The sequence below is a fragment of the Argopecten irradians genome, chromosome 2 (genome assembly GCF_041381155.1).
Source record: "Argopecten irradians isolate NY chromosome 2, Ai_NY, whole genome shotgun sequence".
Lineage (NCBI taxonomy): Eukaryota > Metazoa > Mollusca > Bivalvia > Pectinida > Pectinidae > Argopecten > Argopecten irradians.
In genome coordinates, this window is record NC_091135.1 from 49,014,286 (window position 1) to 49,035,981 (window position 21,696).

At 37.7% G+C, this 21,696-nt stretch overlaps 1 protein-coding gene across 1 annotated transcript; it reads left to right on the forward strand.

Moving 5' to 3' along the window:
- The first annotated feature begins 4 nt into the window (after nucleotides 1–4).
- LOC138315786 (lipid scramblase CLPTM1L-like) lies at nucleotides 5–20,569 on the forward strand. Its single transcript, XM_069257048.1, has 18 exons — nucleotides 5–104; nucleotides 4,113–4,350; nucleotides 4,958–5,058; nucleotides 5,422–5,605; nucleotides 6,022–6,146; nucleotides 6,486–6,558; nucleotides 7,002–7,119; nucleotides 7,581–7,675; nucleotides 7,864–7,948; nucleotides 8,279–8,382; nucleotides 14,980–15,045; nucleotides 15,891–15,941; nucleotides 16,287–16,369; nucleotides 16,691–16,725; nucleotides 17,041–17,096; nucleotides 17,322–17,366; nucleotides 17,766–17,881; nucleotides 18,527–20,569. The coding sequence occupies exons 2-18, from the start codon at nucleotides 4,192–4,194 to the stop codon at nucleotides 18,603–18,605; spliced, it is 1,575 nt and encodes a 524-aa protein (XP_069113149.1). The 5' UTR covers nucleotides 5–104; nucleotides 4,113–4,191; the 3' UTR covers nucleotides 18,606–20,569.
- Nucleotides 20,570–21,696: the final 1,127 nt, after the last annotated feature.

Here is a 21,696-nt window from a genome sequence, read left to right on the forward strand (position 1 = left end):
CTTTCATTCTTGGCGTTGGCGTATTTCCGGTTGGACAGACGATTTCGTCTAGAGAGAAATATTCAAGCAGGAAGGTCTAAAATGGAAGTGTAGAGTTTAAAAAGGTATCTTAATCGTTTTTTGCATTGATATTTTCAAAATGCACTTGAATACATGTATATGGATGTTTTGATTCGTTGTTTTCACGCCTGATCTAAGACTACAGATGTGGGCTTAACGTTAACGTTAGGTCTTCTTCTTATGAGATCGAGCCGTCAGTAGTGGGTGTTATGTGCAGGGGCGAGTGAAATATTATGTACAGTGCTGAAATGAAGGATTTTTATTACTTGTGCAGCACCAACTCGCCCCGTGCAAAGGTAAATGAGAAGCAGAAGTTGGTTGAATGGAATTGAATCATTTCTGGGCGGTCGGGTATAACCATTAACAGGCATATTTTTTTGGCCTTAAGAAGAAGTTGGTTTGAAACACTTCAGTAGAAATGTTAAACTATACTTAAGTAGACGTTGGTTAAAACATTTAAGTAGATATGTTCAACTTCTTAAGTAGAAGCTGGTTAAAACAATGAAGTACTTAAGTAGATATGTTAAACTACTTAAGTAGAAGTTGGTTAAAACAATGTAGTACTTAAGTGGATATGTTAAACTAGGTAAGTAACAAGAACCAAAGTTACACTTAAGTAAAACTAAACAATACTTAAGTAAATACAACACATAATGACCTAAAAGTCATTACATACTTTAGTGGTAAAAAAAGACACTTAAGTAGTTTTGGTATTTTATCCTAAAACGGCATTCCATAGTATGTATGGTTTTGTATGTAGTGTGCTTCTCTGGGTTGTATTTTTCTATTTGGGTGATTTGATGTGTGTGGTAGGGGTCCCATATGGAAGAGCAATATTCCAGTTTGGGTCTAGTGAGTGAGATTTTTAGGTAGCGTTTCAGGAAGCCGAATAATTTGTTTGCATTGGAAGTGATGTTGTTTATATAAATGTGTTTGTCTCAGCATAGGTTGTGTTATAGTGTAACCGCTAAGTATTTGCTGTCCGGAACATGTTTTAATGTGTGATTTAAGAGTGTGTAGTTATGGTGTATTTTGTTTCGTTTTGGTGTGATACTAATGATGTTATATATTTATATTTGTCTGGGTGGAATGACATCAGCCAATCCTGTGCCCAGTGTGCTACTGTAAGTCTTCTTGTAGCTGTAGTGTGTCCTGCTGGTTGTGTATTAAATTTGCTTGTGTATAAAATGCTGTCATCGGCAAAGAGACGTAGTTTGCTGTGTTTTAGGTATTCATGGAAATCGTTAATGTATATGAGGAAGAGTATTGGTTCCAGAGAGGTACCTTGAAGGACCCCTGACGTTACTGGTATCTTATTTGAGTGTTTTCCCTCAAGGACTACTGTCTGGGTGCGGTGTGTGAGCTCAAGGAAGTCTTTGATCCATGTGTGTGTGTTCCCTGTGATTCCGTAATATTTTAGTTTGTATAGTAGGTGTTTGTGTGGGACTTTGTCAAATGCTTTGGCATAGTCCATTATGGTGATGTCTGTTTGTGTTTTGTTGTTTGACTGTGCAAGGCCTTGTATAGATGATATTAGTTGAGTTTCACATGATCTGGAGGGTCTAAATCCATGTTGGAAGTCGTATAATATATTGTTGGTCTCCAGATATGTCATAGTTGCACTTGTAATGATGTGTTCCATGAGTTCTGATGTAATGTATGTGAGTGATGGTAACAGATACTTATAAGTAGGGGATTCAAAATTGTACGAATGATGGGGCTGACCCCCGGGGGGCCTGAAGGGTGGGGTCAAAAGGGGTCAATTTGGCTATTTCCATATAAACTTCTTCTTCTCTGCAATAAAGCATGGGATAGCACTCATAATGCAATGGTAGCATCCTTATAAGGTGAGAATTCAAAATTGTATAAATGATGGGCTGAGGTACCCCCTGTGGGCAGAGGGATGGGGTCAAATGGGATCAATTTAGCTGTCACCATGTTAACAACTTCTCTGCAACTAAGCATGGGATAGCACTCATAATGCAATGGTAGCATCCTTATAAGGTGAGGATTCAAAATTGTATAAATGATGGGCTGAGGTACCCCCTGTGGGCAGAGGGATGGGGTCAAACGGGATCAATTTAGCTGTCACCATGTTAACAACTTCTCTGCAACTAAGCATGGGATAGCACTCATAATGCAATGGTAGCATCCTTATAGGGTGGGGATTCAAAATTGTAAAAATGAGAGGGCTGACCCCCTGGGGCCTTAGGCATGGGGCCAAAAAGGTTAGTTAGGCTACTATTTTCATATAAATTACTTCCTCTCTGAAACTATGTATTGGATGACATATTCGTATTGTATCTATAGCATCATTATATGGTTGGGATTCAAAATTAAACAAGTTGTGGGGTCTATTTGTCTTTTTGATTTTTGAATCACTAATTGCTAATTTACAGAATTACTCAAAAAACCAAAAAAAAACCAGGCGAACGATACAGGCCCTTTGGGCCTCTTGTTTATATATAGGTGTGACATGTGCATGTTTCCAGTCCAGGGGTAGTGTGCTAGTTGATAAAGAGCGTGTGAAGATTTTGCTAAGATTGGTGCTGTGATGTCACTGTGTTCTTTAAGAACCCTGCCGTGTATATTGTCAGGTCCTGATGCCTTGTGTGGGTTGATGGTTTAAAGTAATTTTCTGATGCCTTGTTCTGTGACGTGTATACATGTATGTCTGGCATTTTTGGTTGAGGTGAGGGACCTTTGTATGGAATCTGTTGATTCTGTGGTGAATGCTGCTTTGAATTGCTGGTTTAGGATGTTTCCTTTGGTGGCTGTATCTGTGAAGAGTTGACCGTTATGTCTGAGTGCTGTGATGTTTGAATGAGAATAGTTTTTTTTTGGAGTGTTTGTTGTTTTGATGTGTGCCTGGTTCGTTTATGGGGATGTCCTTAATCATCTTTTCAATGTATTTAAGGTAAGTGTTTCTTATTTGTTTTTGTAATGTTGCATTTACTGATTTGAACTGAGGTATTAGTTCGTGCGCTGTTCTGGATTTTTTATGAAGACGTCTGCAATTGTTTGAGAGTCTGCGTATTTCTGGGGTGATTCATGGAAGACTGGGAGTTTATGTTTATTGGTGATCAGTTTTTGGGGAATGCTTTTTGTAACTGAGGTATTGATATAGCGTCTGTTTGAAGGCATCCCATAGGTCATTTGCTGTTGCAGGTGTTGTCGTTCATGTTGTTAAGTTGCGCGCTTAGTGTTGTAAGGTCTTTCCTGATGTTGTCCCAGTTTCCTTTGTTGTTTAAGAATATATTTCCTTGTTGTTTGTGGATTTTCTTTAGTCTGACATCAATTTCTGTGTATATAATGTGGTGGTCAGCTTTCCCTATTGGTGGTGCTGTTTAATGATGGATGGTCTGTTTGTGAATAATAGGTCTAGAGTGTGTTTGCCTCTGGTTGGTGCGTTTGTCATTTGTGTTAATGCATGACTATAACGTTACTATATACACTCATCAGCTCATTAGGTACATTTATGTCGACATCTCAGTGGCCTATACAATGCACATGTAACAACTGTACATATATAAGTTATGTATCTGCCTATGTACACTTTAGTTGTACATGTATTTCAGACTAGTGCCTGTATCACTACACACGTGTTAGTTTTTAGTACATTGACATGAGTCATATGAATACATTCAGATCGATGTATAATGAATAAGTAATTATTGTACTTCATGTATGAAAATCCACTGTGCTTGTGAATACAAATGTGTTTTTCAGTATTAATAAAAGTAATTTAGTATTTGCAGCTACATTTGCAAAACATGGTACCAAATATATTAATCACAATACATATATATGCATGATACATGTATTTAGAAAGAAGTGCGAGATAATTTCTTTATTCAAAGAAACTAAAGTATTAAACGGTGGTCATATATACAGTGTACAAAAATAAACTTAATGTATTTGATAAGATATGCATGTCCTTTTACAAACACCACTATACATAATACATGTAAAAGAAGTACATGTATGTAACTTCTCATTAAAAAGTCCTAGCCTTTTCATTTAATATTTTATTCTAAATGTTTTCTTTCAAGGTCCACACACTCACTCATGCAGCTGAAGGCAACAACTAGGCTGATTCTTAAGAATTAACATCAGGAAACTGAAGAAAAGATGAAGCTGTCCTTTAGTTTGGTTGTTTCTGCGATATTTCTGGGCTACATTGGCCACTCAATGTGGGTCATTTATGGGATTTTCTTTCCTACTCCTTGTGCCAAAGGCAAACGATGTATCTACCCTTTCATTGGACAGAAACCCAAACCACAGCTAGAGGTACACTTATGTATTAAAATTGATTTTATGGAAACAATTTAACTTACTAGTTTTCAAATGTTATTGTCTTAAATCATGTATATATACATTATAGGTTCTTCATCTTGACAATTAAAGTATTATTTAATTTATGCTTGTAATGATTATGTGTATGCATATGTATATATATTTAGGAATGGACTGATTATAAATAATGAAAAGTTATCATTAAAAAGTACAAAATGATGGAATACAATCTTGTATTTGTGCTAATACATGTACATGAAGTATATAAATATTGTATAATTATGTTTTGTGCCATTCAAATGCACATATATGTGCAATTTATTTAAGTTTTGTTATAAGTTTGATTTATAAGTTAAACTTCAAGATTTAGGAATTTCATGATAATAAGAACTAATTGCTACCTACATATTTATGTAATATTATACTGTAATGTAATATTTACATAATGCATCAATCTTATATTCTCATTTTTAATGAGGTCGTACATATCATGTTAAAAAAATTGTACATTCTTGGTTAAAACTTATTTGATGATTAAGTTGTTATTCTATATGCAATATTGTAATAATAATTTGATAAATTATTTTCTTAAATCTTTCAGATGCAAATCTTCACATCTACAAAGCAGAAAGGCGTCGGTGAAAATGATCTGAGGCTGATTTGGAGAAATGATACTTTGAATATTAAAGAGACATATGTAAAGTAAGAATTGGTTAATACTGTAATGAAAAGGCAATTTTAATGTCTTATATCGTCCTTTCTGATTATGACTGCTGATAAAAAACTTGAAGGTTTCAGTTTTAATGATTTCGGCATGTTTTTCATATCACTTTTCATTGGTATGGTATGTCCTGCTACTTAATAATCCAACTTAAGCTGAAATACTTGGTTACTTTCAATATCGTGAAATAATATAATAAGATATTATTCTTAATCATTTCAATGTTACTGATGATTGAAATGATTATAAGATGTAATTGTACTGTTTATGATATGTTCTTTATTGCAGTGATATCATTTTAAATAATAATGATTATAAGCACTATTTATGTTCTTTAATTCCAGAGAAGTAAATGTTTCCATACCCCTGAAGACAAGAAGAAATGGAACACTGTACATTCATGTGTTTGTCCATCCTAAAGGGGATGATCCATTCAAAAGTGATTACAGTGTACACACATTAGTATCCATGACAACCTACTCACTACCACAGGCAGAGTTCTTCAGTCTGCTTGGTGACAGAAATGAGGTACAGTTAAAGACACTCAGGATCATTACTGAGAGAATGTTGTTATGTTATATGTATTTAAAAATAGAGAACAAATTAAAGATAAATTAAAAGTAATAAAGTAATTTTCCAAATATACATTAACATGTTATAGATGAATAAATAAAAAGTACAGAATACTGATTGCTAAATGACTTTAGGAATTGTTTCCCCTCTATTTATGAAGTTTACCTGGAACGTTTCAACATATGTTGTAGCTGCTGTATATAATATCCTTCTATGACAAAAATGACAATGGATATAGCAAAAAAATACCATAATTGGGTTTTTGAGACTGTTTTTCTAAGAATTTTAGCAGTTATGTAAAGCCATGTTTGAGGCTTGCAGCTTTATATTGCAATGGTAGTACTGTATGATTTTCCCCATATTATCTTAAGAGTGAGACCCTAGATAGAAATGTTCCCATCAGCCATTGGAGGAAGAGGTTGTTTGTGACACTGGTGACGGATCCCTTGGCTATAGACATGCAAGCTATTCCGGCCGACCTGTATAAGTTTATCAAGTAATGTTACTATATACACTATATCAGCAGACACCAGTTAGCATATTAATGTAAAATCTGGAAGATTTCAAACGCATATATTGTTTTCAAAATATATTGAGATTTTTTTCTTTGGTTATGTATCTTAATTACAGTACATGATCCGAGCCTGGTCAAATGGTACAATATATATAGCTGTAAAAAGATGTAAGCTTTCATGTGATTACTGAAAATTTTAGCTTGTTGCTTTACAATTGTTCAAAGTCATCCTTTAAAAGAAAAAGCTACTGTAGCATATATACTCCAAATTTGAATAATTGGTGTTGGAAAAATTTGTATCATTGTCATTTGGTGTTTCAGTCCTGCCCCCAATGGACGCTACCTGCCCATTGTTTACATTGACCAGATCAGTTTCAGAGTGAGAGATCTGCTGGTAAGGATATGCTTTATACAGTATCTAAAATAGTCTCCTTCTAAATCTGAATTTTAAAAAAATGTGTTATATAAAATTAAAAAAAAAAAACGAGAAAATTGAAATTCATACCTCAAAAATAGGAGGTATTGGGATTCCTTACATGTCCCTCATACAATTGTCAGAAGGGAGAAACTTACTAAGAAAATAACACATTTTTTTCATGTCAGAATTCATGATGACAAGTGGTGTCATTTTTCAGCAGTATAGATATAATTAACTCAAGAATTTTGGTAAGAAGTTTGAAATCAATTTCTGGAAATTTTGATGATAATTAAATTATGTTTAACAATAAAACAAATATTATACATTTTATCTTGGAAAATAGTTCCAAATGTAGAGATATTTTTCTTTGTTGAGAATCATATCAAGAACATGTTGAATAATGTTTATTTTTTTTCCAGCCAATCAACAAGAGTTCTAGCACCATGCCCCTTAGTATTACATATGCACCTATCTCTGTTGGCAAATTAAGATTCTGGAACAACATGATGGAGTCCATGAAAATGCTGCATAGCTTTGGTAATTATTAATGTTTAATTTGTATCAACTTGAAGAAATTTATATTAGTTTTATTGGGTGGACATTTTATGAAAAACAAAATAAAATTTTGACCTTCATAATAACATATTATTGATAAAAAATATTGTCTGGACAACTCTTTCCAAATTACTGAAATGATTTTAATGAAACTTCACATTTAAATAATGGGGACCGTGTGTAGATGTGAAGAACCATTTATTTATTTTTCCACCTTTTTGTATTGAGGCCTATTGACAGTATTAAAAGATTCCCTAAAATACTGTAAACATGGATATTTTTGAGAGTACTTAATTTCGTGGTTTTTATGCATGCTACTTTCACGTAATTAGTGTAAATTTCCCCATCACAAAAATTTCCACGTTTATAGCAGTAATTGCTGAAAGCATTTAAATGTGCAGACTTTTAATGATTAATCATATAATTTCAATTTGATCATGCAGGATTTTCAGACAAAGATACAGATGAAGTGAAAGGCATCTTTGCTGATACAAATTTCACTTTTCTGATGCTAACATTTGCTGTAGCTGCATTTCATGTAAGCATAAAACATAATAAAATATATATCTATTATTAATAATTCCATTGATCAGATCCAAGAAATTCTTTTGAATTATTGAATTACTATATGCTATGTGATATCATATTTTCAAGGGGACAAAATATTTTATTATGTGGATGTAATATATATCTTCCTTAATCTGAAATATTTTGTTTCTTTTCCAGTTATTATTTGATTTCCTGGCGTTTAAGAATGATATAAGTTACTGGAAGGGGCGTAGGTCAATGGTGGGCCTGTCTTCTAGAGCAGGTAAGATCTAGCTTCTGTACAGTATCAAAACCTTTTTTTTTAAATTTATTAATTTGATTTTTTATGAACTTTATCGTAAGTACCTTGAAATGGGTTTTTGGTGTTTGGTCAGTCTGTAACACATGCAAGACAAAACAGTAATGTTATGGAAATTTAGATACCAGACTTTTTTTTCATGAATGGAGTTAATGATGATAGCAACATTTACAATTAATTTAACTCTACATTTTCTATTACAATATACCCTCTTTATACACGGGTAATATTAATTCAGATGTTATTAAGATATTATCAGGGATGTTAGATTGAGTTATTTTGTTTATATTTCAGTGTTATGGAGATGTGTGTCCACTATTATAATATTTTTTTACCTGATGGACCAGGAGACCAGTTTACTGGTATTAGTTCCCGCTGGGATCGGAGCTGTAATAGAGGTAAGGGGGAGACAAGTTTACTGATATTAGTTCCCGCTGGGATTGGGGCTGTAATAGAGGGAAGGGGGAGACCAGTTTGCTGGTGATAGTTCCCGCTGGGATCGGGGCTGTAATAGAGGTAAAGGGGAGACCAGTTTACTGGTATTAGTTCCCGCTTGGGATCGAAGCTGTAATAGCGGTAAGGGGGAGACCAGTTTACTGGTATTAGTTCCCGCTGGGATCAGAGCTGTAATAGAGGTAAGGGGGGGGGGACCAGTTTACTGGTATTAGTTCCCGCTTGGATCAGGGCTGTAATAGAGGTAAGGGGGAGACCAGTTTACTGGTATTAGTTCCCTGGGATCGGGGCTATAATAGAGGTAAAGGGGAGACCAGTTTACTGGTATTAGTTCCAGCTGGGATCGGGGCTATAATAGAGGTAAAGGGGAGACCAGTTTACTGGTATTAGTTCCGCTGGGATCAGGGCTGTAATAGAGGTAAGGGGGAAACCAGTTTACTGGTATTAGTTTCCGCTGGGATCGGGGCTATAATAGAGGTAAAGGGAGACCAGTTTACTGGTATTAGTTCCCGCTGGGATCGGGGCTATAATAGAGGTAAAGGGGAGGAACAGTTTACTGGTATTAGTTCCTGCTGGGATCGGGGCTGTAATAGAGGTAAGGGGGAGACCAGTTTACTGGTATTAGTTCCCGCTGGGATCGGGCTGTAATAGAAGGTAAGGGGAGACCAGTTTACTGGTATTAGTTCCTGCTGGGATCGGAGCTGTAATAGAGGTAAGGGGGAGACCAGTTTACTGGTATTAGTTCCCGCTGGGATCGGAGCTGTAATAGAGGTAAGGGGGAGACCAGTTTACTGGTATTAGTTCCCGCTGGGATCGGGGCTGTAATAGAGGTAAGGGGGAGACCAGTTTACTGGTATTAGTTCCCGCTGGGATCGGAGCTGTAATAGAGGTAAGGGGGAGACCAGTTTACTGGTATTAGTTTCCGCTGGGATCGGGGCTGTAATAGAGGTAAGGGGGAGACCAGTTTACTGGTATTAGTTCCCGCTGGGATCGGGGCTGTAATAGAGGTAAGGGGGAGACCAGTTTACTGGTATTAATTCCCGCTGGGATCGGGGCTGTAATAGAGGTAAAGGGGAGACCAGTTTACTGGTATTAGTTCCCGCTGGGATCGGGGCTGTAATAGAGGTAAGAGGGAGACCAGTTTACTGGTATTAGTTCCCGCTTGGATCGGAGCTGTAATAGAGGTAAAGGGGAGACCAGTTTACTGGTATTAGTTCCCGCTGGGATCGGAGCTGTAATAGAGGTAAGGGGAGACCAGTTTACTGGTATTAGTTCCCGCTGGGATCGGGGCTGTAATAGAGGTAAGGGGGAGACCAGTTTACTGGTATTAGTTCCCGCTGGGATCGGGGCTGTAATAGAGGTAAGGGGGAGACCAGTTTACTGGTATTAGTTCCCGCTGGGATCGGGGCTGTAATAGAGGTAAAGGGGAGACCAGTTTACTGGTATTAGTTCCCGCTGGGATCGGGGCTGTAATAGAGGTAAGGGGAGACCAGTTTACTGGTATAAGTTCCCGCTGAGATCCGGGCTGTAATAGAGGTAAGGGGAGACCAGTTTACTGGTATTAGTTCCCGCTGGGATCGGAGCTGTAATAGAGGTAAGAGGGACCAGTTTAACTGGTATAAGTTCCCGCTGGGAATCGGAGCTGTAAAATATAGAGGTAAAAGGGGACCAGTTTACTGGTATTAGTTCCCGCTGGGATCGGAGCTGTAATAGAGGTAAGAGGGAGACCAGTTTACTGGTATAAGTTCCCGCTGGGATCGGAGCTGTAATAGAGGTAAGGGGGAAACTAGGTTACTGGTATTAGTTCCCGCTGGGATCGGAGCTGTAATAGAGGTAAGAGGGGCCAGTTTACTGGTATTAGTTCCCGCTGGGATCGGAGCTGTAATAGAGGTAAGGGGGAGACTAGGTAACTGGTATTAGTTCCCGTTGGGATCAGGGCTATAATAGAGGTAAAAGGGGAGACCAGTTTACTGGTATAAGTTCCCGCTGAGATCCGGGCTGTAATAGAGGTAAGGGGAGACCAGTTTACTGGTATTAGTTCCCGCTGGGATCGGGGCTGTAATGAGGTAAGGGGGGACCAGTTAACTGGTATTAGTTCCCGCTGGATGTAAGGTAGGGGCCAGTTTCTGGTAAGTTCCGCTGGATCGGAGCTGTAATAGAGGTAAGGGGAGACCAGTTTACTGGTATTAGTTCCCGCTGGGATCGGAGCTGTAATAGAGGTAAGAGGGACCAGTTTACTGGTATTAGTTCCCGCTGGGATCGGAGCTGTAATAGAGGTAAGGGGGACCAGTTTACTGGTATTAGTTCCCGCTGGGATCGGAGCTGTAATAGAGGTAAGGGGGAGACCAGTTTACTGGTATTAGTTCCCGCTGGGATCGGAGCTGTAATAGAGGTAAGGGGGAGACCAGTTTACTGGTATTAGTTCCCGCTGGGATCGGAGCTGTAATAGAGGTAAGGGGGCCAGTTTCTGGTATTAGTTCCCGCTGGGATCGGAGCTGTATAGAGGTAAGAGGGGCCAGTTTTCTGGTATTAGTTCCCGCTGGGATCGGAGCTGTAGTAGAGGTAAGAGGGGCCAGTTTACTGGTATTAGTTCCCGCTGGGATCGGGCTGTAATAGAGGTAGAGGGGCCAGTTTCTGGTATTAGTTCCCGCTGGATCGGGCTGTAATAGAGGTAAGGGGGACCAGTTTACTGGTATTAGTTCCCGCTGGGATCGGGCTGCTGTAATAGAGGTAAGGGGGGGACCAGTTTACTGGTATTAGTTCCCGCTGGGATCGGGGCTGTAATAGAGGTAAGGGGGAGAACAGTTTACTGGTATTAGTTCCCGCTGGGATCGGAGCTGTAATAGAGGTAAGGGGAGACCAGTTTACTGGTATTAGTTCCCGCTGGGATCGGGGCTGTAATAGAGGTAAGGGGGAGACCAGTTTACTGGTATTAGTTCCCGCTGGGATCGGGGCTGTAATAGAGGTAAAGGGGAGACCAGTTTACTGGTATTAGTTCCCGCGGGATCGGGGCTGTAATAGAGGTAAGGGGGAGACCAGTTTACTGGTATTAGTTCCCGCTGGGATCGGGCTGTAATAGAGGTAAGGGGGAGACCAGTTTACTGGTATTAGTTCCCGCTGGGATCGGGGCTGTAATAGAGGTAAGGGGGAGACCAGTTTACTGGTATTAGTTCCCGCTGGGATCGGGGCTGTAATAGAGGTAAGGGGGAGACCAGTTTACTGGTATTAGTTCCCGCTGGGATCGGGGCTGTAATAGAGGTAAGGGGGAGACCAGTTTACTGGTATTAGTTCCCGCTGGGATCGGGGCTGTAATAGAGGTAAAGGGGAGACCAGTTTACTGGTATTAGTTCCCGCTGGGATCGGAGCTGTAATAGAGGTAAGGGGGAGACCAGTTTACTGGTATTAGTTCCCGCTGGGATCGGGGCTGTAATAGAGGTAAAGGGGAGACCAGTTTACTGGTATTAGTTCCCGCTGGGATCGGGGCTGTAATAGAGGTAAGGGGGAGACCAGTTTACTGGTATTAGTTCCCGCTGGGATCGGAGCTGTAATAGAGGTAAGGGGGAGACCAGTTTACTGGTATTAGTTCCCGCTGGGATCGGGGCTGTAATAGAGGTAAGGGGGAGACCAGTTTACTGGTATTAGTTCCCGCTGGGATCGGGGCTGTAATAGAGGTAAGGGGAGACCAGTTTACTGGTATTAGTTCCCGCTGGGATCGGGGCTGTAATAGAGGTAAGGGGGAGACCAGTTTACTGGTATTAGTTCCCGCTGGGATCGGGGCTGTAATAGAGGTAAGGGGGAGACCAGTTTACTGGTATTAGTTCCTGCTGGGATCGGGGCTGTAATAGAGGCAAGGGAGAGATCAGTTTACTGGTATTAATTCCGCTGGGATCGGGGCTGTAATAGATGTAAGTGGGAGACTAGTTTACTGGTATTAGTTCCCGCTGGGATCGGGGCTGTAATAGAGGTAAGGGGAGAGACAGTTTACTGGTATTAGTTCCCGCTGGGATCGGGGCTGTAATAGAGGTAAGGAGGAGACCAGTTTACTGGTATTAGTTCCCGCTGGGATCGGAGCTGTAATAGAGGTAAGGGGGAGACCAGTTTACTGGTATTAGTTCCCGCTGGGATCGGGGCTGTAATAGAGGTAAGGGGGAGACCAGTTTACTGGTATTAGTTCCCGCTGGGATCGGGGCTGTAATAGAGGTAAGGGGGAGAGTTTAGTTATTCGGGAGCGTATGAGTAAGGGGACAGTTTACTGGTATTAGTTCCCGCTGGGATCGGGGCTGTAATAGAGGTAAAGGGGAGACCAGTTTACTGGTATTAGTTCCCGCTGGGATCGGGGCTGTAATAGAGGTAAGGGGAGGACAGTTTACTGGTATTAGTTCCCGCTGGGATCGGGGCTGTAATGAGTAAGGGGAGACCAGTTTACTGGTATTAGTTCCCGCTGGGATCGGGGCTGTAATAGAGGTAAGGGGAGACCAGTTTACTGGTATTAGTTCCCGCTGGGATCGGGGCTGTAATAGAGGTAAGGGGAGACCAGTTTACTGGTATTAGTTCCCGCTGGGATCGGAGCTGTAATAGAGGTAAAGGGGAGACCAGTTTACTGGTATTAGTTCCCGCTGGGATCGGGGCTGTAATAGAGGTAAGGGGGAGACCAGTTTACTGGTATTAGTTCCCGCTGGGATCGGAGCTGTAATAGAGGTAAGGGGGAGACCAGTTTACTGGTATTAATTCCCGCTGGGATCGGGGCTGTAATAGAGGTAAAGGGGAGACCAGTTTACTGGTATTAGTTCCCGCTGGGATCGGGGCTGTAATAGAGGTAAAGGGGAGACCAGTTTACTGGTATTAGTTCCCGCTGGGATCGGAGCTGTAATAGAGGTAAGGGGGAGACCAGTTTACTGGTATTAGTTCCCGCTGGGATCGGGGCTGTAATAGAGGTAAGGGGGACCAGTTTACTGGTATTAGTTCCCGCTGGGATCGGGGCTGTAATAGAGGTAAGGGGGAGACCAGTTTACTGGTATTAGTTCCCGCTGGGATCGGGGCTGTAATAGAGGTAAGGGGGGAGACCAGTTTACTGGTATTAGTTCCCGCTGGGATCGGGGCTATAATAGAGGTAAAAGGGGAGACCAGTTTACTGGTATAAGTTCCCGCTGAGATCCGGGCTGTAATAGAGGTAAGAGGGAGACCAGTTTACTGGTATTAATTCCCGCTGGGATCGGAGCTGTAATAGAGGTAAGGGGGACCAGTTTACTGGTATTAGTTCCCGCTGGGATCGGAGCTGTAATAGAGGTAAGGGGGAGACTAGTTTACTGGTATTAGTTCCCGCTGGGATCGGAGCTGTAATAGAGGTAAGGAGGGACCAGTTTACTGGTATTAGTTCCCGCTGGGATCGGAGCTGTAATAAAGGTAAGGGGAGACCAGTTTACTGGTATTATGGGATCGGGGCTGTAATAGAGGTAAGGGGGAGACCAGTTTACTGGTATTAGTTCCCGCTGGGATCGGAGCTGTAATAGAGGTAAGGGGGAGACCAGTTTACTGGTATTAGTTCCCGCTGGGATCGGAGCTGTAATAGAGGTAAGGGGAGACCAGTTTACTGGTATTAGTTCCCGCTGGGATCGGGGCTGTAATAGAGGTAAGGGGGAGACTAGTTTACAGGTAGTAGTTCCCGCTGGGATCGGAGCTGTAATAGAAGTGAGGGGGAAGATCGAGTTAACTGGTATCAATTCCCGCTGGGATCGGGCTATAATAGAGCTAAAGGGGAGACAATTTTACTGGTATTAGTTCCCGCTGGGATCGGGGCTGTAATAGAGGATAAGGGGGAGACGAGTTTACTGTTATTAGTTCCCGCTGGAATCGGAGCTGTAATAGAGGTAAGCGGAGAGACAGTTTACTGGTATTAGTTCCGCCGGGATCGGGGCTGTAATTGAGGTAAGAGGGAGACTAGTTTACTGGTATTAGTTCCGCTGTTATCGGAGCTGTAATAGAGGTAAGGGGGAGACAAGTTTACCGGTATTAGTTCCCGCTGGGATCGGAGCTGTAATAGAGGTAAGGGGGAGACCAATTTACTTGTATTAGTTCCCGCTGGGATCGGGGCTATAATAGAGGTAAAGGGGAGACCAGTTTACTGGTATTAGTTCCCGCTTGGATTGGAGCTGTAATAGAGGTAAAGGGGAGACCAGTTTACTGGTATTAGTTCCTGCTGGGATCGGGGCCGTAATAGAGTTAAGGGTACACAACAATCTCTCTAAGACATATACTAAGTCAATCTCTTACAATTTGAAACATGTTTGCAGTGAAATAAAAGTAGAAAATAGTACTGTAACCAGCTTGGTGACAGTTTATTGTTATTGATACTCTATTAAATGTATTTGTAGTTCTGATTGTCTGCAAACTACTTGAAAATAAATCACAGGAAAATAATTTGGTTTTCAGTAATTTGTCGAGAAATCTCATGATCAATGTCCAACAGGATAAATGTAGAAATCGATGATTAGACCTTAACATAAGAACAAATATCATAGTAATGTTTCATTCTTTATTTCTAGGTTTGGAAAGTAAAGAAGGCCTTAAAGTTAACGATAAGCTGGAGTGGATTCAAACCCAAATTTGAAGTAAGTCATGATCCAATATATTTGCAGCATATTATATAAGTGGCAAGCTTGTTGAGTTTTTGACTGATCCCCAACATTGCTGTGAAGTGTCAATGATGTTGACTGGGTAGTTTAGAAGGAGTCGTCTGGACCAAATGTTTTCTACACAAACTTGTGTATAGTGGCCAACTGGTAACAATGGCAACCACAATTTTCGGAAAATAAAGGCTTTTTGCACATCTACCGCCATCTCAAACATTACTGCCAAGTTTCATTGTGATCCTGTAGTTAAGAGGAGTTGTATTATCAAAATTTTTGTACAGACAGACAAGTCGATTCCAGTAACCACTTTATTGTGGGAGTATAAATATAACTTCTATGACCGATTTTAATTTAAGTATAATGTAATTGCTCCTTTGAATGGAAAGTAATATATACACACAACCAATCTGATTAAAACCAGCTTACGCTATAGCGTATTGAAGAGCTGGTTTTAATCAGATTGTACACACAACACAATTGTAAGTTTTTTGGCATACAAACAATCTCTTGATTGTACCCATTTCAGGCTAAAATACTAACAGTTGTCCTCCAGGGCAAAAATACATGTAAGTTTAAATCAATAGGATAGGGCTTTACCTTCTCTTGTCCATCCTCAGACACACGGAATCAAAAGCCACCTCTATAAAATTCATCTTGAATTTCCAGTTGCTATGCATGGTACTATAGTAATAATGTTGTCAAACATAGTAATCCATGTTCTTTTTCAAGTTTAAGCTTGATGTTCCTTGACAAGACATTAAGACAATGCTGTTGATTTAAGCTTCATTGAATGTTTTTTTTTCTTCTTGTTTGTTTATAAATAGATTGGTAAAACGTCGGATCAGGAGAAAGAAACTGCAGCATTTGATTCTGAGGTAGATATACCGTAACACCAACTACAGGCACTGTCTATTCTTTATATTTTAAGTTATACATGTCTTAAGTAATAGATATGAATACCATTTAATGAAATTATTTAAAATATTATCATGTAGGTATGTAGCGGAAAGTTGTAGAGACAAAGTGTTTTAACTAGTACGTATACATGTAGGCTCACTTAAATGGTCAAGTTTTGATACAAGTTACAGATATTAATTTTATGAAATGTTAGAATCATTGACATTCTTACCCTTTTCTATAACTGCTGTATGCATATGAGGCTTCATTTAAAAATATATAGTATACTTTACAATGTGTAATGAATTGTTTTGTGGTTTCAGGCGATGAAATATTTATCCTATCTACTGTTGCCTCTCTGTCTGGGTGGGGCCGTATATTCACTGTTTTATACACCACACAAAAGGTACCAATCACCACTGTACTTTTCTATATAGGTGATCCTGATCATGATTTGTTTGGGATCCTCCTTTTAATCATGCTTCAAGATGAATAAAACACCAAACTTTGATAAATATGTGAGGTAAAACAATATCGATATTGCATAGTCATACATTAAGTAGACTTCAAAGATTATTATACACGTACCAGCAAAAATGTTAAAAATGTCATCAGATATAATGGTATAAAATTGATAATTATAAATTCAGAGTTTTGATGATTCTCGGAGAACTTTCAGATGAGAACTATTTGTGACGTGCCTCAATTAAAATCTTTTGATTTTCAGCTGGTACTCCTGGTGTATTCAGAGCCTTGTAAATGGTAAGTACCGTGTAGTTGAATGGGAAATGATAATGTTTATTTAAACTACAAACGAATGCGCTGCTACATTGAGATCTTGACTGAATTTATTCTTTATTTTTAAGCTAATTAAATGTTTATGTATGAAAATGGATGTTTGTTATTTAATGCATGCTTTATATGAAATTAATAATATACTATTCAAGTGATGCAAACAATGTAATCTGTTTATCAAATAAAAAACTATTTTCAAATGGTATTGATTTCTGTGATTTGAAGTTCTTTTTAATATAATAGAATTATTGAAATACAATTATTTAAGATTTTTTTTTACAGGAGTTTATGCTTTTGGATTTCTTTTTATGCTACCTCAGTTGTTTGTAAATTACAAGGTAAGACTACTATTTCCTCTCTGGTTCATTTTGTTTAAAGAAGATACTCGAATATATAATAAAACTTTTTTCTGTTAAAAAATCACAAGTTGTCAAAAAGTTTATGTCAAGTAATAAGTCAAAGAAAGTTCCTTTAACTCTACTGGTTCTGGTTTCAATTCTTTGCTGCATTTTATTTTGATGATAAAAGTTTTACCTCCAAATGTTCCATTATTTGTCTTTCAGATGAAGTCTGTAGCCCATCTACCATGGAGAGCCTTTACTTACAAGGTATGTTAGTGCATCTATACACAACACTCAGTCTTTGTCGTTGTTTTCGAAGCACTCCATTAACAACATAATTATGACTTTAATCCTAGTCACTCTGGTTCTACATGTAACCTAAAAGTGATAAAATGATGGATAAGAAAACACGAGTTCCTTGTGTGGTCTGGATTTGATCAATTGTCTTATAACAATTGATTGTCTTTAATCATGATATTTATGTTATGTTATGTCGATTTTAGATGCATATTATTTGCAGACAAAATTGGAATATTAACTCTGAAAGTAGACTACCTATTATAATTGTGTCTACCATTAAATAACGCTTTAGTAACGTTACGATCCTTTGTTTCATCTCATTAAACTACATTCTAACACACAATTTGTTTCTTTTGCTTATTTCAGGCTTTCAACACCTTTATAGATGATGTATTTGCGTTCATTATCACCATGCCAACCGCTCACCGACTTGCTTGTTTCCGTGACGATGTAGTTTTCATTATCTATCTTTACCAGAGATGGTGAGTCCTTACCAATAGTCTTTCTTGAAAAATAGGATTATGATCATCAGCATTTTATTTAATCTAACACGATTTTATATGAAATATTTATGTAAAAGTGTATGTCACACAACATTTGTAAGTCGTTCATGTGACGTTTCATTGAATACAGTATAGTATGAACATTTATTGTCTAGATGTCATCTACATCTATTATTCAGACAAGTTAAATGTACACAAAAAGTTTACAAGTTGTCTTGGAAATAGCATTCAAAGATGTTTTATGACAATTAACTGGCAGTTTGAAAGATATCTTTACACAAATCATACATTCTACACTCTAGAAAATATCCATAAACAGGAGAATGGTGCATATGTAGGTGCATGGGGGGGGGAACTATGAAATATTTTCACATAGCATATGATAATGTATATCTGAATGAAATTTGTCAGATTTGAATGAAAAGTTTATTTGATTCTTAGTCTACTCAAAGATGAAATGAATATTCATGGATTGTCATTTTATATAATTTCAAATGTAAACTTGTCAATGAAACACTTTGTCAGTGAAACACTTTGTCAGTGAAACACTTTGTCAGTGTTGAAACACTTTGTCAGTGAAACACTGAAATTATAGAGACCAATAATTGACAACTTTTTTTTCAGGCTATATCCTGTGGATAAAAAGAGAGTGAATGAATTTGGAAGGTCATATGAGGATGAAGGGGAGAAAAAGACGAATTAATGGACCAAGAGTAAATGACATTGTGAAGAACGGGCCAAAAAGTTTATTTAATTAATTATGATTTATGCTGTATATTCATGTAATTTGAACTTGTAATTGACCTTTATGATTTTTTATGTTTTTTTTATTGTTTTGAGTTGCGAAATAGATATAAATATAATTTCCATGATTCTTTGCAAGATATTTTATCATAGAGACTTTAATACTAAGAATATAAAATATATCTTTCTTTTTATTTTGTAAAATTTGATACCAATTTAAAACAAATACTGATCAGTGATTTGTATAAACTGAAATCCATTGTGGGATCTAGGAAAAGTTTATTAATGAATTATACAGAGACTTAGTCTGCTCTATATCAACAAACACCATTGTTGTTGATTGTCGGAAACCGTATTTTTGAAGTTTGATTTAAAGAAGAACTCCTTATTTAAATTATTTTAGATATTGTTGGTGCTTTTATTTTATGATTTGCAAGTTTTTTGTTGGTCGACAATTGACATTAAAGAAATATATCATCAATTGCATATATTTACCCTTACAAAAATGTGTAAGTGGTTGTTAATAAATTGCTGGAATAGTTGTATAATCTCTTGGTTAAGGAAATATCAATAACAGAATTGATATTATTTAATTATAAAATCATTATTAAAAACTGCAATCTCACCAATTTTTTTTGTAAAATAGACTAGACATTTATGTTTTCATACTTCAAATCCGTGATCTTGATGTATATCATTATGTGTAAAGATTTTTGTACTTTCAGATGTCGTATTAAACTTAAGACTAAACTCGTGTTTAACATGCATTGGTCTCGCTTAAAAAACATTTTCCGGATATTTTAAACACAAATCATCGAGACGACAGTTTATAAGTGTTTTTCAGAAAATACAAAATTAATTTTTTCACCGGCTTAGAGATGATTAATGTAAAGGTGCATTTTTGTTTTTATGTGAGCATGCGATTTTGTTATTGGTGTGAACATACGATTTTGTTGATGTTGATATTCGATATTGTTAAGTTACTATGTAAACTTTAATGTTCTCATGCGTGTGAGGGCGTTAAAACGTGAATTTTATTTTAGTCTTTCCCAATTTTTTTTATCTGAAATCTTGTCAGTCTGGATAGATAACTAAGGCAGAATTTCACGTCAGAGTGTTTACATTGTTGTTTGGAAAATATCTAGTTATTTTAACATCCAATTAGAAGAGATAATATTTTGGAACCGATTATGCATGTTTTCTTACTTCTATTATTTTGAAGAAGATAGTGTCATATGCTGTTTAAAGATGAACTTTATAATGTTAAATACTTTTGAGTCATAACTTCTATCTACAAAGATGGATTATCAAATACTGGCTAACTACGGTATTTAATTTTACTTTATTTTAATAAATATATTTGCATGAAAGGGATAGGGTTTCACGAGATTACAGAATTGCCATAAAGATCTTTGGAGTGAATCAGCTTTTCTCTAACAGCTATTTTATCTTTTGATTCCAATTTCATTTTTTCATAAAAGTACATGAACCAATAACTAGTTCGTAAAGTTAGGCTCTTCAAAAAGTTTCTTTATAAAAGTTAATCCAAAACTAAAACCATTAAATATAAATCGAAGTGACCTTTGAATTAGAAAAAAATATTGTTTAACATACAATCTATTTGGGTATTAGTCGACAATCTCTTGTTAGGTTTCCTTAATGGGGGGCATAACATAATTTATTATGGATGACTGGTGTCATGTCTACAAAAATGCGCTAAATTTTACAATAACGCAATTTTTTATCTTTTTTTTTGCTACCAATATTTATTCCAATCGAAATCCAGATGATGTTTTTGTATGTTGTAAACTGTTTACGAATCCTGTTTACATTCTACTGTTTGTCTTTGTTCTTTTTGACTGTTTTGTTTGGGAGATAGTAACGTCTATATCCCTTAATGTGTAAATGTGGTATTCTTTTAAATTTTTTTGTGGGTTAACGATAGAAAATCGTTAGAAATTGAAATAAAATATTTCACAAAATTGCAAGGACATCTATTAATAGTGAAGTTTTTGGTTTGATATTTTTTAAAAATCAATAATAAAAGGGACTCAATTTTTATAATAATTCTGACAACATACATGTTAACATGTACAGGATTTTTTTATAATCCTAATAATAGTCAGCTCTTAGAAATTCACGGATTTATTTTTTCAGTGTATAAATACTTTAGTGGCTGATTTTTCCAATGTGAATCGAGTTCATATTCAAATTGCTTAACTGTCCTAGACTGAACAACATTTGATGGGAGACTGTTCCAAGTATTCACGACTCTCTGGGTAAACGAGTGTTTTCTCACGCACAGCCTTGAATGCTCTTTGTACACTTTCAAATCATGTCCGCGGGTACTTGATCCCTGGTTGATTGAAAACAAATCTGCGACTTCTTTATCGTATTTAATACTATTTAATTTAATAATAAAAGGGACTCAATTTTTATAATAAAGGTAAATCCTATAAATTGCTACTTGTCCTAGAGTTCTGTATGGATTGTAACCAAATATGGCTAGAAACATCCTTGGGGGAAGGGGAACAGAACTTGTATAAATTATGACTCCAACCCTCCCGGGGGGCAGGAGGGATGTTGCCCAATAGGGGAAATAGAGGTATATCATATAAATCGCTACTTGTCCTAGAGTTCTGCATGGATTTTAACCAAATTTGGCCACAAACATCCTTGGGGGAAGGGGAACAGAACTTGTATAAATTTTGGCTCTGACCCCCGGGGCAAGAGGGGCGGGGCCCAATAGGGGGGATAGAGGTAAATCCTATAAATCGCTACTTAACCTAGAGTTCTGCATGGATTTTAACCAAATTTGGCCACAAACATCCTTGGGGGAAGGGGAACAGAACTTGTATAAATTTTGGCTCTGACCCCCCAGGGCAAGAGGGGCGGGGCCCAATAGGGGATAGAGGTAAATCCTATAAATCGCTACTTGTCCTAGAGGTTTGCATGGATTTTAACCAAATTTGTTCACAAACATCCTTGGGGGAAGGGGAACCGAACTTGTATAAATTTTGGCTCTGACCCCCGGGGGCAGAAGGGGCGGG